We start from the raw sequence: 18,769 nt of genomic DNA, 5'->3' as shown, positions 1-18,769 counted from the left end.
TTTCTAGGCATCTAAGTGCCTTCCATCAGACAGAAAGAAGTTAATGAAATGCAATCATATTCTCCAAATTGGTGATTTTGTACAATTTTATTGCCAGCTCGCCCCAAAATCCCTAATGTAATAAGCCTAATGTAATCTCTGAGTCAGTTTGTCAATAAACAATTATTAAGCGACTACTTTGTGAAAGACATTGTGCAAGGTGGTAGGGAGTCAAATTCTGTGGATAAAACAATCCTTGTTTGCAAAGAGCTTGAGTTCTATGCGGGGGGGGCAACATGAACATGTCTTAAGTATACAAACAATAATTGCAACCACAAGGCTGTTAGGGAGAGAGGCATTATCACTAGGGGATGGGGACAAGAAGTTAAGGGGTACTTGAGATGCATCTTGGGAGAAGAAAGGAATTCCCAAAGACAGAGATGAGAAAGAAATGTATTCCAAACATGGGGAGATGACCGATACAAAGGCACGGGGATGAACAGGATGGAGAGGACATTTTAAATTGACTATGGATTACAGAATGGGAAGTAATAAGTAATGAGTCTAGAAAGATAATTAGATTCTTTTTAAGCACTTTATAGGTTATGTCACTTGACCACTCATCCCATTTTACAGATATTAAAATTGAGGTTGAGAGAGACTATGTGGCTTGCCTGCAGTCATATAGCTAGTAAATACCAATAACAGGATTCAACCAAGTCTTCTTGACATTGACTTCCATATCCTGTACATTGCAGCACCTGTTTGCCTCTTTTTTTTAACAAAGCTTTTCTTTTATTTTTCCTAATCACATGTAAAGATAGTTTTCAACATTCATCATTTTGCAAATTTATATGTTCCATATTTTTCTGCCACCTTCCCTTTCCTTTCCTTCCCCATGGCAGGAAACAATCTGATATAGGTTAAACTTGTATAATCATGCTTGAGATATTTCCATATTAGGTTATGAAAGAGGAATTAGAAGTAAAGAGAAAAAAAACCATAAGAGAGCAAGAAAAAATATAAAAGAAGTTTTAAAAAATGTTTTAAAAATAAGCATAGTATACTTTATTCTACATTCAGACTCCATATATTTCCCTCTGGATGTGGATGGCATTGTCCAGTATAGGTCTCTCAGAATTGTCCTTGATCACTGAACTACTGGAGGAGCTGCGTCCAATCATAGTTGATCATCTCACAGTGTTGCTGTTAATGTGCATAATGTTCTCTAGCATCATCAGAGCTTGTAAGTCTTTCCAGGCTTTTCTAAAATCCAGCCACTTACAATTTCTTACAGAATAGTTCTCCATTACATTCATATGACATAATTTGCTCATTAATTCCCTGACTGATGAACATCCCATTCAGTTTTCAATTCTTTGCTACTACAAAAAGAGCTGCTATAAATATTTATGTATATGAGAATCTTTTCTCTTTTTTTATGATCTCTTTGGAATATAGACCTGATATTGGTATTCCTGAGTCAAAGGGCATGATCAGTTTTATTGTTCTTTGGACATATTACTCTCCAAAATAGTTGGATCATTTCACAACTCCCAACAACTGGGTATTAGTGTGCCAGTTTTCCCACATCTTCTCCTACATTGATCATTTTTCCATTTTAGTCATTTTAGGTGTGAAGTGGTACCTCAGAATTGTTTTATTTTATATTTCTTTTTCATATGACTATAATTTTAATTTCTTCATCTGAAAACTGCCTGTTCATATCCTTTGACCATTTATCAATTGGAGAATGACTTGTATTCTTATAAATTCAATTCTCTTTGAATTTTAGAAATGAGTCCCTCATCAGAAACACTAGCTGTGAAGTGTTTACCTGCTTGCTGCATTCCTACTAATCTTGGTTGCATTGGTTTTATTTTACAAAAACTTTTTAATTAAACATAATTGAAATTTTCCATTTTGCAATTTATCATGTTCTCCAATTCTGATCATAAATTTCACCCTTCTGCATAAGTCTAACAGACACCTTTCCTTGTTCTCCTAATTGGCTTAGGGTACCAATCCTGTACCCATTTCAGCCTTATATATTGGTATAAGATGTGACTACTGCCTCTTTATAAGCTAAATAGAACTATTTTACGCTGAATCTTAGAGACAATAAGGAGCTACTGGAGTTTATTGAACTGGAGAACTTCATGACCATATTATATCTTTTCTTAAGGAAGATCACTTTAGTGCTTGTGCAAGTGATGACTGGAGTAAGGAGAGGTAGAGACTGTTTCAGTAGTTGAAGTGAAAGGGGATAGAACCCTGAACAACAGAGTAGTGGCTGTGTGAGTGGAGATGAAGGGATGGATATTAGAGATACAGATAGAAACAAATTTTGGCAATGGTTGGATATGTTCAGTGAGAGAGAATGAGGAGTTAAGATGACCTCAGGGTTGTAAACCATGGTATCTACAGTGATAGTGGTGCTTTAGAAGAGAGACTTGGTTGGGGTGGTTTTTGATGATTTCTACTTTGGGCATATTGAGTTTGAGATGCCTATTCATTTGAGATGCCTCTTTCATTCAAAATATCTGAAAGAAAATTGGTGATTTGGGACTGGAAATTGGAAGGGATATTTGGACAGGACATATTACTCTAGGAGACATCTGCATACTTATTGACCTCATGAACTGATGAAGTTACTAAGAGAATGGAGAGAACTGAAGAGGGCCCAGGACAGAATTTTGGGGGTATACCCACAGTTAGTGAGTGTGACAAGGATGATAAATCAGCAAAGGAGACTGAGAAGAAATAGCAACTGGAAGGAGAGATGAATGTCAGAAAAACTCATCAAGAGGAGAGTACCTAGAAGCAGAAAGTGGTCAGAAGTCTCAAATTCAGGAGAGAGGTTCAGAAATAAGAAGTTTAGAAAAAAAGAAAACAATAACCCTAAGATTTGAAAACTTAGAGATTGTTGATAATTCTTGAGAGAGCAATTAATTGCTCCCTGTTTTTATCTACTTTAATTAAAAATGCCACTGTGAAGAAATTGGCTATAAAAAATGCAAATTTTCCAGAGTCGTACTACTCTGGATCATTAGCTCCTAAGTGTTCAATCTGAATAACCTTGTTAATTTAGGGGCAAAAGAATGATTCAGACTCTTGATCAGTTCTGTGGATTTTTTTTTTGTGAAAGGGCTACATCTTTTTTAATTTTTGGATATTCCAAGTAACTTATTTTTTAAATTAAAGCAAATTATGGAACATACCAATATTGGTTGTTTGATTTAAAAAACAAAACAAAACACCTTCTGTCCTGTGCTGAGCTCCCTGAAGAATTTCTGAATGTATCACCCACAAAGAGTATTGGTATTTTGTTTATACCATTCAGACCAAGAAACATTGTTTTTTTAGCATACCAGCAGCCTAACCCCAAACCTCCAAAAAAACAAGGGTGAAAGAAAAATCAGACTTCAAAAATCCTGAACCCAGAACCCTTCCAAGAAGTCTGTTTGAATAAAGAAATATGTAAGCAGTAGAGAAGGCAGTGTTAAATTTAAATGTCCCTTTTAGCACGAGTGGTCTGGATTGCTGGGAAAGTGGCAAGTAGCTTTGTGGTTCAGCTGGTGGATTCTTTGATGGTGAATTCAAAGGTGGTTTCAATCACAAGGACTGTGAGCCTGGCAACTCTGAGAACCACCGAACTCCATGTAAAAATGCACTTGAAGGAGACTTGGTGAAATAAAATTTATAGTAAAAACATTGAATCGTTAGGATGGGTACAGGAATTCTACTTCTTCCAAATTCACCAAGCAGAAACATTAGTTTAAATAGCTTGTATCTGTAAATCTCACCTTCTTTTTCCACTTTAACTTTTTTTTTTAACCCAAAGGCAAGATTTGAAACTTGGTATTCTAGGTAACAAAATTAAAAAAAAAAAAACAACCCACAAGTTCCTTGGTGGAATAACACAAGAATCTATTGAAATTAGCCCAGATCCCCATGTGTGAAGAGTGAAGGAGGCCTAAGGGCAGGAGGCCTCATGAAAACGAGACATTCAGATGAAAAGAAGTTTGATATCTGCTTCCCCTCCTTTTTTGTTCTTCTTTCTTAGGAGCAGGTATTTGCACAGACAGTTCTTGAGTATGTGGACTACAAGGAAGTTTGTATATGTTTACGCTACTGAGATGGTGAGGTAGAATAGAAACAAGAAGGCTTTGCATGAACATGTCCTTCTAATTGCTCATTGAATTGAAAGGTAATCAGCTTTCAGATATACTACTACAGTCAATAGCGAGGCATGGATCTAAGGTGAAGGGCTGCCCCATGAACCAGGAAGATGTTGGTACAAGGCCCATATGGAACACTAACTTGCTCTTGGAAAATCTTGTAACCTCCAACTTTGACGCCTACTAGCTATGTGACTGGACACCCAACAATGGACTTCCTTCATCTGTGATGATATCTATCCTTTGTTCTTGATGAAGACCAAGACTTCAGGGAAGGGATGCCAAGAGGTAGAGAAAGCAATGTTAAATGTCTATTTTGACCTGAGTGGTCTGTATCACTGAGAAAGTGGCATGTAATTTTGAGGTTCAACTAGTATATTCTTTGATGGTGTAGGCTCTGTAATACTGTGAGTGGCAAAGAGGGGCTGATCTGCATTTGTTAGAGGGGAGTTTCTCATCCCACACCACTGAAATCCCAGGTCCAGTCAATAAGTCAATAAATCACAATTAGTACTTTATGATTTAGAAAGCATTTCCCCCCAACAGCGATTCTGGGTAAGAACCTTTATGTCCATGTTATAGATATGGAAGTAGTTAGAAGTTAGCTCTGGACTTAGGAGAACCTGAGTTCAAATATGACCTGATACATTTGGCACTAGCTGTGTGACCTTAGGCAAGTCACTTAACCCTGACCAACTCCCATCCAGGGTCATCTCCATCATCCTGATTCATATCTGGCCACTGGACCTAGATGGCTCTGGAGGAGAAAGTGAGGCTGGTTCCTTAGTACAAGATCCCTTTACTCAAATGTAAGTTCATGTTTGTCATGGCATCACCTCCCTGTCATTATAGAATTATTGAAAAACAAAGGACAGACATCATCATAGATCAAGGAAGTGCGTTATTGAGTGACTTGTCTAGGATCACATAGTGGGTAGATATCAGAACCCAGAGACTAACCATGTCTACTGTCTCAGAGTCCTGTTCATTTTCACTACATGTTCCAAACATTTATTCACCCTTTGCCTGGCAATTTGAGATGCTGTAGGAACTGCAGAGAAGTATAAAGATAAGGTCCTTGCCTTCAAGAAGATTATAGTCTAGTTGGACTGTGTGCTTATACATATTCACAGACTATATATGAAGACAGCAGACTATTCAGACAAATTGTCTGGAAAAAAGATCTAGATTTTAGTGGGCTGCAAACTCAGGAAGAGTTAGCAGTATGATACCACAGCCACAAAAGCTACTGTAATTTTAGGCTACATTGATAGGCATAATATCCAGGAGAAATGAAGTGGTAATCTCATGGGATTTTGTCCTAGTTTGACCTAACAACAACATAATATTTGCCAAACATTTTGCAAATATTTTTTATTTATTTTATTTATTTTTAATTATATATATACATATATATATAATGTAAAATATTCAATTATTTATTTATTTTAGCCTTACGACAACTCTGAAAGAAAGTCTTATTATTTTTTTCATTTTATAGCTGAGTAAACTGAGGCAGACAGGAGTTAAATGACTTACCCAGGCACCAATTAGGTTAGTTAGTTAGCTTCTGAGGTCAAATTTGACTTCAGGTCTTCCTGACTCCAGGCTCAATTCTCTGTTCATTTCATCACCTAACTGGGAGCCTTGGTTCTGTGGCACCAAGTGGCCACATTATATAGAAAGGTCAATTATAGGCTAGAAATTCTCCAAAGGAGATAGAACAGAACAGTGGAGACTTTGACATCTTGCTGTGTAAGAATCATTTGAAGGAGCTGGGGTGGTGGTGGGGGAGGGGGGAGTTGGGATAGGGTTAAGCAAGAAAATTTAAGGAGAATATGATGGTTGTCTCTAAGTACCTGTCACATGGTAGAAGAATTCTATCTTTTCTGTTCTGTGCTCTCACCCTGAATACAGTAGGCAAAATTTAAATCTAATTTCTGCTTGATATAAGGAAGAATTTTCTAATACAAGCTGTCCAGAAGTGAATGAGTCACCTTGGAGTTTGTTGTAGTGATTTCTAGGGCTCCACTCATCCTCAAGGAAAGGCTGAATGGTCAATTGTTAGGAATGTCTGTAGGGGAGTTCTTGGTCAGCTCTGTAATTAACAGTGAATTCTGAGATCCCTCTTAATTTTAGAGACTCTTGATTCTGTGTTCAATTTAGAACCCGAATAAGCATATATTCTTAAGGACTCCAACTTATATGAAGAGAATAGTTTAATGGAGTTAGCCTTGTATTTGATTTTTTTGGGGAGGGGTTAGTGATTGTGGTGGTGGTAGTGTTAACTGTTGAAATGTTTATGACCTAGAAATGTTTTTTGGCATGATAAATCTATTTCTTTTCATGATGGATCTAACTTATCCTTCTCTTTAAACAATTTTCAGAAGAAAGGAGATTGAAATTTCATTTCATATTTGTCTCATATTGAATGTTATTTAATTATCTATATTACTTTATTAAAAAAAAGACCTTTCTCTTTTGGGGATAATTGCATTACTTTTGGAAGAGGTTATGTTTTGTTTTTTAACCTGGTTTGTGTGCATTTGGAAAGTACCCTAGCGCAAGGGTATCTGGAAGCAGAAAATGTTGGCACCTTTCCCATTTTCCATTCTTTCTCCTGTATGGATGCCAGATTCCTTTGGGAAATCATCATTTGTAAAAGGTCATGAGCAGAATGAAGGGCATTCTTTAGTATACAGTTACTGCTAATTGGAAACTAAACATCTGTAACGATGTCAGAGTTATTTGTATTTGAAAAGAAACATTTATATACAAGAGCCCCTTGGTTAACATAAAACACACTCTAGTACAAAGTGGTCAAGGGAATGGGGGTGGGGCGGGGAAGCTTCAGACAAATGACTTTGTGCTGGGCTAAGGTTATTGTATAATTAAATGAAAGCATTTTCTTTTTTTTCTGTAAAAATGAAGTTGTTTCTCATGGGGCTGTAACAAACATCTTAACTGCTTCTTGCCAACTGGAGACTAAAAGTTTGGCAAGCTACTTGTGAAAGAAAAAAATGGAAATGTGAGAAAAATACATAAACTGTGAAATACCTTGTTGGTGACCATTAAGAAATCCCTCATGTTCCACCATAATCAGCCTTCAGCGGCAAAAGGAAACTTAATGGCTCTGCAAAATTAAGATGGCCCAGCAAGCATTGGCTTCACTTAAAATTGTGTTAAGTTTGTCTGCCCCAAGGCTATGCCAGTTGTAAGCTAGACCAAGGGCTGTTGTTTTCTTGGAGAAGCCAGCCTCTCTATTATGTATTTTCATGTGAACTACCAGCTTCCCGGAGTAGGAGCTTTTACTTAGGCTGTTATATTTTTAGTTGTTCTTTTGTTTTGTTTTTACCATGTCATTTGACTGTTTTTTCCATTTTCATTCTTATATTGATGTGATTTTTTTGTTTTTACTTTATTAAATATTTTATCTTTCTAACTACCTGTAAAGATAGTTTCAACAATCATTGTTTTTAGGTTTTTGCAAGGCAAATGGGGTTAAGTGGCTTGCCCTCAACAATCATTTTTGTAAAATTTTAAGTTTCACATTTTTTCTCCCCCCTCCCACTGACAGAAAGCAATATAAGTTATATATAAGTTATATGTGTTTAAAACTATGTTACATATATATATATATATATATATATATATATATATATATATCCATAATAACCATGTTGTGATGGAAGAATCAAATAAATTGAGAATGGGGAAAAATCATTAAAGAGAAAAACAAACATTATATATGACAATTTTTAAAAATTTAAGTTAGTAAGCTGCATTTAAACTCCGTAATTCCTTCTCTGGATATGGATGTTTTTTCCCATATTGATGTGGTTTTTGATGACCACATTGGAGTCTAGGGAGGGAATGGGCTTTATTTAACCAACTGACTTTTTTCATGCTTTGTCTACATATTCCTCCATCGTACATGATGTCTAAAGGTCTCAATCAGTTCATCTCCAGAATAACAGAAACCAAAGGAATGTTCAGGTTAGCACAGTGGGGGAGAAGCTTCTGTAGGACCATAGGCTGATAGGATAGATTTGAAGCCAGAAGGAACCTTAGAGATAGGTCATCCAACCTAGTGCCTTCATTTAATAAAGGAGGAAACTAGTCATTGGACTGTGGAGGCCAGGGATCAGCAGGAGCTGCCAATAACTTGAAGGTTTATGCCAGCCTTTTAAACATGCTGGAGATAACTTCAACTAAGATCCAATAGGAGGGAGAAACAGCGTTTCTACTATTTTTATATTTCTGAATAATTCAGGGTCTACAAAACTGTTATTTAGACTGCTAGGTGGTACAGTAGATAGAGCACCGAACCAAGAAGATTCATCTTCCTGAGATCAAATCTAGCCTCATTTATGTGACCCTGGGCAAGTCACTTCACCGTGTTTACTTCAGTTTTCTCATCTATAAAATGATCTGGAGAAGGGAAATGGCAAACTACTCTAGTCTCTTTACCAAGAAAGTCCCAAACAGGGCCATGAATTGTCAGACATGACTGCAGTGAGTGAACACCTTGGAGAGAAGGAAGAAGATGGATAGGACCTCATGTCATAGGGCAGCTCAGGCGTGAAACCGCTTTCCTGTACTCCAGGCCCCCAGACTAGTTCTACTCTTGTTCTTCCAATATGGTTCTCTACCTTCCATTTTGGTACTACTTCTGTCTTGGCTGTCTCTCCTACCTGGTTGTTCTCCTTTTTCACTGCTACTTCATAGAATTTCTCCCATCCAAATGCAGCCTGAGCATCATCTCCTACAGTGGCCTCCTGGGCACTCCCACATTCCCTTGTATTTCACCTTGTGCTCCTATTACCAAGGTAACATAATGCTGATGTTGCCTTGGGCTTCCCCTGCATTTATTCTGCCTATGTTTCTTTGTACACAGGTTATCTCCCCAGCTAGAATGTAGAGATCTTGAGATCAGAGACTGTTTCATTTTTTGTTTTTTTTAATACCCAGAAGCTACAGCTTGAACCTTGTTGACTGATTGAGTTCCAGTCTTTTTTCTCTCCTGTATCAGAATTCCCTTTTCCTTTGGGTTTGACTAATATGGTTCTTATATGACTGTCTAGTGAGAAAGTTGCATGAGAGGACACAAGTTATACAATAAAACACTCAGCCTGAATTCAGAAAGATTGGAACTTAAATTCACCCTCAGACATTTATGACTCTAGGCAAGCCAGTTCACCTTTATTTGCCTCAGTTTCCTCAATTGTAAAATGAGGATAATAATGGCATCCAATCCACAGGACTGTGATGAGGATCAAATGAGATAATATTTGTAAAATAAGATAGCCCAGTGTCTTGCAAAAAGTAGAGGCTATCTTTATGCTTATTCCCTTCTCTCTTCCTTCTAGGTCCAGGAAGGCAATTTAGTTCTGGGGTGTGATCTTTGATGAATTTGTGCAGCAGTCAGTAAAAGCCACAAACTTGACCATCTGAGATCATTATCTTCTTCCCGCATTTCTAGGATATATTTGATAAGGCTTTGAAGCTTAAGCAAAATACAGGGACCTGACATTAGATCAGCTTTGAAAAGCTCAAAGTTTTCTCTATTGTCTTTCCCAACTTTTGCAAACCATTCTTTCAGATATCAAGGATAGTGTGTTGGCTCCAAAATTGCCTTTTATGACTTTGTCACAGCCTTTTTGTTCCCCAGTCTTGCTTATTCATGCTGCCCAGACTTGTAATTCTGAATTTTTCCTTCAAGTAATACTTCATTTATGATGATTCTCAGGTACATAATTATGGCTATGATCTTTTAAGGTTGGAGTATTCTCAAGATTTCCTTTGGCCATCTCTTTTGTCTGTTGATTTTCATTCTTTGAAAGGGGAGAGGCGATGCTTGTCCATAATTTTATAGTTCAGTCCTTTACAAAAGCATTTATTTGACACTTAGTATAATTCAGGATTTGAAGATACAACTGAAGATGCAATCTGAAAAAGCAACAAAGTGGGGCCCGACCCTCCAGGAGTTTATATTCTGCTATATTCACTTTCATAGATCATTTATTTCTAGAATGCTGGGGTGTGGGTCTACCCAGAGGTATGGGGGATGGACAAAATAACCTCAAAATCCACCTAATACTCCAGTTCTAAGCTGTGTGGTATAAGTATTGTGCCCTACCTCTTACTGTTGTCCAGGAAGTATATTACCTCAGCTTTGCACTTTCCTTTTTGGGTATACACCCCATAATTTGTAATCATGTTAGTAAATGACTCCCTCCTGCCTAATGAATGAAGTTCTGATTCTTTAGCCCTATATTCAAGACCTTTCACTTTATCTTACCCTTCTTTATCTTTTGAGCCTCATCAATCAGCCCTCAATGCTCTTTTGTGTTTGACTGCCTCTATAATACCAATCACTCCATTTTCATTACTGAGAATACTTGCTCTATTTTTCATTTCCCCTCTCAATTCCACAACCTTATTTAAATCCTACCAATCCTTCAACCCAAATTACAAGGCCAACTCCCTTCATGAATCTTTTCCTGACCCACCCACAAAGATATCCTTCTCCTCTGAACTGTGATCTATATCCATGCAGTCAAACTGGGTTGATCTTTACTTGGGGGTGTGTAGGCCCCATTTTTGATCTGTCACTCTGATTTATATTATTTATTTGATTCTTATACTTTTCTCATTCATATTTTATTCATTAATTTTGCCTGTGTATATGTCTCCTCTCTGATCTTGCCACTAGAAGGCCTGGTCCATATCCTGTACATTGCTGTATCTCCCTATGGTACCTAGGGAATATTAGCTGATTCATTAATATCTGTCTGTTGGGTTGTAGCTTAACTGCAATGTGCAGCCTCCTAAGCTATTTTTTTTTGATATTCTTAATTCTCCCCATCTCTTTTCTATGTTCCTCACTTTTGATAATAGTGGTAGGATATATCTTTGGATCACATATTTAGAACTGGAAGGATCATATGGGCCATCAAGTGCAACCCTTTTGTTTTATAGATGTAGACACTGAGGCCCAGAGGTATTTAATGACATGTCCAAGATCAGAAATGAAGTAAATGGAATCTTCAAGATCAAATCCAGTGCATTTCCCACAGTGCCAAACTGCCTTAATTTAAATAATGAATGCAGAGTCTTCAATATGCAGCTTAGATATGGAAATGACATATTTCATGAAATGCCAGTACTGTGGTAGGTGTGGTACCATTCAGGAAAATAGATTCCACCCTGTTCTTGGGCATGCCCAGCCCAATGCAGATGAAGCTAAGGATACTCACACCATGGGTGTGCAGTGGGTGTGGAAGTGATGATTGATGAATAACAGTGCATTTTTCTTCTTTTTTTTTTTAGGTGTGGTCATTCTGCTGTCTACCGTTCCAGGGAAATGGCAGCCCGGGCCTTGGTCCCATTTGTCATGATTGACCAGATCCCAAATACTATTCAGTCTCTTTTGTCTGAACTACCTAAATGCACAGACCTGTGTATCCGGCAGAACCACGTTCACGGGTTGCTTTTGCAAGTAAGTAATAGATACCTTGACCCATAGAATCTTATTTCTAGAACTCGCCATGGAGTAGGCTGGGCCAAAATACAGCCATCTTCCTTATTTCTCCAGTAAAATAGATATATATAATCCATCCCATTTCAGTCACTGTTAATAACAATTTGTCCTACCAGCCTTAGTTATTCTAAACAAGAAAGATGCCACATCTTTTATTAAGTATTGGGAATAAATAAAGGTAGTATCATCATTGAAAAGCAGCAGATTTATGTGCTGCTCAGACAACAAAGGCTAACCAAAACAGATCCATGTTATCAGAAATTACTTTTCTCCTTTCCTTACAAAACTCTGGTATGCTTATGCTAGGATGCTATGGACCATTGTGGCTTCCACAACTCAGGAGAGACTTAAAAGTACTAGCAAAATCCCAAAGACAGGCAATTGAAATATTCTCCTTTATGAAGGGGATGTTATGTGGGTATAGACCACAAAATTAGAACTCTCTACTCTAGCAAGAAGGTGACAGGAGACATGACCAAAATCTAAAGGTCTTGAAGGGGACAGAGAGGACAAATCTTAGTCTATTCAAGCTGAATAGCATCTTTAATGAAGTTCAGCCACTTCATTTTATAGATGAATCTCTTCACCCAGAGGTAGAGTGATTCACATTGTCCCAATGACTTAAGACCTGGATATAGAGCATCTCCACACTTGCCCAATCACAGAATGTAAGACCAAGGGATGCTCAAGGAAGATACATTTAAGATAAACTAAGGGAATGGCTACCTTAAACACTTATGGTTCTTTTCCTCTGAAGATGTTAGAAATTTAGGTAAATTAATAAATGACACAACCATTATGAGTTACTGGGGGAAATTTTTGTAGACTGGCTTGCATTTTGCTCATTTGCTCATCAGTATTCTTATGAAAGACAAATTATGGGCTGTAGAGATCATTAGATGGCTTTTCTTCTGTTCTTTTGACTTCATGAAGAAATCTTGTGATCATCAAACTAGGTGCATTTTCTGCTTTTCTTCTTTTGTCTCATATTAGACAAGTCAATCTCCTTACCACCTCCCTTGTTCTGATATTTAGTGATCTGAATCTTGTTTTCATATAACATTTATGGCTTATTATTTATTTTTCATATAATTATTTCATTAACTTTGACCACTTATTTATTAGAGAATCATTCTTGGTATCATACATTTTTGACATCTTCTTGTTAAGAAATCCTATCGGATTCCCAGGTATATTTACTTTTACATATCTTTTGGCCTAGTTTCACATCCTAACTTATTGAACTCATAACTGAACAAATTCTCTTCCTTCCACCAGATAAACATGTTTGTAGAGCATTCAGGGTAGCTTCCTGTTAGATATAAAACTGTGAAGATCATTCCTGGGATGAGAATTTGACCCAAGGAATTTCAACTTCTTATACACATCTAGGAGAGTTTACCCTGAGGCACTAAGTCATAATACAAACAGATGTAAAATTGAAACTTGTATTCTCCTGTTGCCCTCTTTATGGCATAAAAAAAAAATTTTTTTGAATGTGTGTCAGTCCATTTGTGGTTTTTATTTACCAGTTCTAAGAAATTCAAATGGACAGCTAATGGACTTGGTATAAACTGCATTATTTTTGATCTTCCTGTAGGGTTGCCTAGGAAGGGTTGGCTGGTCATAAGGCCTTTGTATTCAACAACACTGTTATGAAGTGGCTTAAACTTTCCTCTCCCCCAGAGTGCTTTCTTCTGACATCTCATTGCTATGGGTGTATTTTTAAATCAAAGGATTTTAAAGCTTGGAAGATGACTTGTGGAAAATGGAATTTCTTTTAGTATATAAATAAAAAAAAATTTTATAGTGGCCACACTGGAGCCTTCCTATAGCACTCTTCTTCTATGTCATTCCATCCAACTGTTTTAGGTGAGTCCACTAGTACTTTTCCTTTAGTAGATTTGCTTCTGATTTGTGGAAACTTTTATGTTCAGTTGTTTTCAGTCATGTCTAATTCCTTCTGGTGTTTCCTTAGCAAAAATATTATAGTGGTTTGCCATTTCCTTCTCCAGTTTAATTTACAGAGGCAGATACTGAGGCAAATGATGTGTGTGTATATGTATATGTATGTGTGTGTATATATATATATATATAAATTTGCATATAGTCTCCCTCCTTAGATTGTGAGCTTCCTGAGGGCAGGGACTGTTTTCACCTATTTATATATCTTCAGTCAAAAAAAAAAAATCACCTGCCACATTATAAACACTTAAGGAATGGTTATTGACTTGGTCTAAGCTATACCATGATCCTTCTTCCTGGTAATGAATTTACCCTGGGCACAATCTGAGATGAACCCATATTAAAAGAATTCTGATTTATACCTGGTTAGTTATGAGGGTAATCCAGTGTGGAGTTTTGTCTCCTATGAATTTTAAGCATTTCCATTTATTCTTATTCTACCAGTCCCTTACTTGCTTCCCTGCTCTCATTCCATTTTTTCAGTGAAGACACTGAAGGAGAAGAGGAAAACAGTATTTAAAGCACCAGTAGCTCATTCTTGTGAATCTACCACTGTTTAAAAAAAAAAAGAATTCTCATTAGTGCTGATTCCAGAGAAGACTTTGAAAGGGTAAAATATAGGCCATGAGGTTCTACTCTGTGGAGCTGTGATGTATGCATACATTTTCCACAGGTCATACATACATACATACATGCATATCTACAGGCATACATGCAGACATACCTACAGGCATGCAGACACACATGCATGCAGACAGATAAAAATGCATAAAGACATATATATAAGTGTATATGTATACATACACACACACTTTATTAGCTATGGATTTGGAAGGTGTGAGAACTAAAAATATGGTCAACTCTTTAAATATTAGATCTCTTGAATGAAGAAGTCTCTTTGCCTAGTTTATCCAATAGGATAGAATTCTGGCAACATTCTGGAAATAATCAACAACATTGAGGCATCATAATTTATAAATCTATCTCTGTGTTACACATGAATGAATCCCTGTGATTTGATAAATGGGAAATACAAATGTAAAAACACTTTGAAAAATTAAAAGTAATCGAATACATATGAGATAATTATTTATAATTTCTATAAATACTCTACTGCCTCATGATGATGTGAAGGTACCTTGGGTTCTTAAAGGGTTATGCCAGAAGCACATAACTCTGACAGAATTCACATTAGAAAAGCTTCTAGTTTTTGCATACCTGTTTTTAGCTTAGTTTAATATGCTACAGAGGATTGGGAAGAAGATAAGGGAATCTTGATGGTGAAGAGCCTTGAGTCCATGTCATACATAAGAACTGGACATATTTCACCTTGAAAAGAGAAGATTCAGGGATAGATGATATACAGTTTTGAAAAATGGAATTATCTTAAGAGGTGATTGACTTACCATTGTTATAAGTTTTCAAACAGAAGTTTGATGTATGCTTGTCATATACATAATTATGGATGTTTCTATTGTATATGGTTTAGACTACATTACTACTGAGGACCTTTCCAACTCAAAAATTCTGTGATTCTGTAAATACTCTAGATTGTGTAAGTGTCTAGACTCTAGACTACAATATACCTCTGACTGAACTACTTAAAGAATTGATCCATTACTATGTATATCTTGGTCAGACAGTGAGTGTGAATTTTGAATGAGCTGGCCCCAGAATCAAGAAGAGAAAAAGCTCAATGATTTTTGAGAAGTTGTACAGTGAAACAGAGACCCATCTTTTAACCACAGTGTTCCTATAGTGATGTTTTGTGATTATGGACTATCATAGTCTCATGTTTGTCTGATCTTGACTCTTCTTCACACTAAACATCCTTAGTTCCTGTATCCCCATCTAGCATAGATCCAAGGACCTTTGCCATCTTGGTTACCCTTCACTGAATAGTCTCCAGTGTTCTTTTAAAACCATGGCACCCAGAATTGAACCTAATACTTGAGAAGAGACTTGATAAGAGTAGAATACAATGGTTACAGAGTCATCACAGTTATCAGAAGTAGTTGACCCTAGCATGAAAATAAAGGGGGAAATGCTTTGGTACTTACACCTTCAGATATCACAAGAATAATGATCGTTCTTTTTTGTTCAATTGTTGCTCTTTGTAAGGTAAATCTAAGGGGAAAGGATTTTAAAGTTGAAGAAGGGGTGAGGAATTTGATTCAGAAAACATTTATTAAGCAAATTCTAGATGCAAAGTACTGTGATGGGTAGTGTGGGTTCAATGATGGAAAGTGACAGAGCCCCTACCCGTGAGAAATTAAGAATCTAATAGAAGAGTTTTTTATAAAGGGTCTGTGAAAGATCAAATTCAATAGAGGCAAATGAGAAATTCAGTTTAAGTACTCTGGAAAAATTTGAGAAGGGAGAGGATGTTATCTGCTGAGAAGAAAGTCAGATTAAAAGAGATCTCATGAAGAAGATAATACCTCAGTTTAGACTCCAAGGAAGAGAAAGAAGGGTTTAAATGACTGAAATGCAAAGTGAATACAGGAGTGTGGAGCAGCCCACGCAAATACGCAGAAGGGGAAGACAGCAGTATGTTCCTTTCCCATGCAAAGTTACCTTTGAAGTTAGTTAGGGTTCCACACCTGCCAAGGCTAAGTTCAGTATGGAAAAGAACAGGAATCTCACCAGGAGGGATATTCATAGCCAGCTATGTAAATAGAAAACTGTTAGTTTTTAAGAAGCAGGCAATCCTTTTCTAACCAGAATAACAAATTCTTTAACAGAACATTTTCTTGAGTTACACATTTTGACTTCCATGAAAAATGTTTACATAAATAAATCAAACTCTAGAGTATTTCTAAAGTAATATACCTTGAAAACAAGAAATGTGCTTATCTCTTTAATTTTCTGGGAATGTAGAAAACAGACTCAAATTGTAGGACATGTAAAAAAATAAGAACATGTGGGACTCATTTTTTAAACATTAAAAAGAAGTTTCATAATTGTACCATTGAAATTGAAGCAACACACTTTAGAAAAGGTGATATTATGCAGCAAATTCATGTGAGCTGGTGGTAAATAATGTGCAATTTCAAAGAAAGGCTCATTAAGCTCCATGGACATTACCTCATTTTACGACAACACTGGCAAAGTTATGATGCCTTTTAAGTAGAATTAGCAGTCTGTTTTTATTGCCAAAACTCTTCATGTTGGGGATTTATATTACTAGGTTACTTATTGCTCAGGAGGAAGGAATCATAAATGAATTCAAAAGAAGTCTCTTGCATTGAGTAAAAGGTTTGCCAGCCATTAAGAGGAAAGATTTTTTCTGATCCCTCCTTCTTTACCTTCTTCTTTTACACCTTTAAAATATATGTGTGTGTGTGTGTGTGTGTGTATGTATGTATATATACATATATGTGTGTGAATGTATACACACAAAAATACATACACATGCATTTATATTTATATATATGTGTGTGTGTATATATATATATATATATATATATATATATATATATAAATTACCTTATTCTCTTCTCACTTCTGTGCTTTCTTTTTGATAAAATATATCCATTCCCATGTCTTATTTCCACCAAAGTTCTATTCCTATGCTTTGACATGCTATAGGGTAGGGATTTTTAACCTTGGGTCTCTGACCTATAAAAAAAAATACAGGGTGTCCCAAAAGTCTTAATTTACTTTTAAGCTTTAATAGCTATTAAATTTATTGTAGTTAATAGCCTTAATTAATAGCTATTAAAGCTTAAAACTGCTTAAGTCTTTTGTATAGTTTAATAGCTATTAAACATAAAACTGCATAAGACTTTTGGGACACCCTGTATTTTGATAGCTGTAATTCTTTATAAACAGTTTCCATTTTAATTCTTTGTATTTTAGTTTAGGCTTTTAAAAATGTTATTCTGAGACTTCAGAATATTCTATAGACTTCATCAGACTGCCAAAAATATGTACCAAAATGTTAAAATAGCAGACAAAAAAGTTAAGAATATATGTATGGAGGTTCACTAAGGCAAGGCTAACAATATACAGGCTGCTGTAGTTTCAGCCAAGCTGGAAAGGATATAGATAGTAGGGACAGACTTTTTTTAGAGAAATAGCATAAAAAACTTTTTAAGCAAAATTTGCTTTAAAAATGAAATTAGAGAGACAAACAGATGAAGTAAGTACAGAAAGCTCATCACCAGGAGTTTGACTACCAATTGATTATTCTTTTCAGCAATTCATGTGAACCCTTAAGCCAGTAACAGAGCATTGTCTAGAGACCAAGTAAAGCCTACAATGGACTTCTGATGTCCTTCTGCCAGGCTCTAGGTAGGTGGTACCATTGACTGTAAATTCCACTTAATGATGGAGCTAGAGAAGGAATCAAAGACCAAGTGTGTAGAGCCAAGTACAGGCTGTCAAGATAGAACTGGGAATCAGAACTAAAATGGAGCAGTCCAGGATCAAACAACACAGGTAACATTGGGCAAGAGAAAAGAGAAGGTGAAAAAAGTAAGTGAATGCCTCTGCAGTATTGGCAAGAGGAATCATTGAAAAGGAGATCTTGAAATGGATCTTGAAGGTTGTTGAGTACTATGGAGGAGGGCAAAACATAGTTGTATTGGACTCGTGAAAGGTAGAGAAAATAGACCCAACTACAGGGGCCAGTTAGAATCACCTCATGGCTTTGAGTCACATGGGTCTTTCAGTCATTTTTCAGTTCTTCATGACCCCACTTGGGATTTTCTTGGCAAAGATATTGGAGTAGTTTGCCATTTCCTTCACCAACTCATTTTTATAGATGAGGAAACTAGGGCAAACAGAGTTAAGTGACTTACCCAGGGTCCCACAGCTAGTAAGTATCTGAGGCCAGATTTGAACCCAAGAAGAGTCTTCCTGCCTCCAGGCTGGTGGTCTATCTATTGTACCCTCTAGTTGCCTATTTGATCATGTGGTCACCCTCATCACTTAATAGACACATCCTTGGTTCTTTGGAAAGAATAGAAAACATACGGTAGAAAAGATAGAGGTCATGATGGATGAGGCCAATGTATGGCAGGAAAAGAAATTTCAGAAAGGAGTTGGATTATAGGAAAGATACTTTAGGAAAACTGATAAAAATTGAAGGAAGAAG

General features: G+C 36.5%; 1 protein-coding gene across 2 annotated transcripts in view; it reads left to right on the top strand.

The window, feature by feature from the left end:
• THADA (THADA armadillo repeat containing) overlaps positions 1-18,769 on the top strand; it is a 433,450-nt gene that overhangs the window by 219,636 nt on the left and 195,045 nt on the right. For both annotated transcript variants that reach the window (XM_074204775.1, XM_074204781.1), the window contains exon 29: positions 11,493-11,661. In XM_074204775.1, the coding sequence (XP_074060876.1) occupies positions 11,493-11,661 (169 nt within the window). The remainder of the gene's footprint in view (positions 1-11,492; positions 11,662-18,769) is intronic.

The sequence above is a fragment of the Macrotis lagotis genome, chromosome 1 (assembly GCF_037893015.1).
Source record: "Macrotis lagotis isolate mMagLag1 chromosome 1, bilby.v1.9.chrom.fasta, whole genome shotgun sequence".
NCBI classification, from domain to species: Eukaryota; Metazoa; Chordata; class Mammalia; order Peramelemorphia; family Peramelidae; genus Macrotis; species Macrotis lagotis.
Note: the sequence above shows the minus strand (reverse complement) of the source record. Positions and strands in the feature narration are given on the sequence as shown.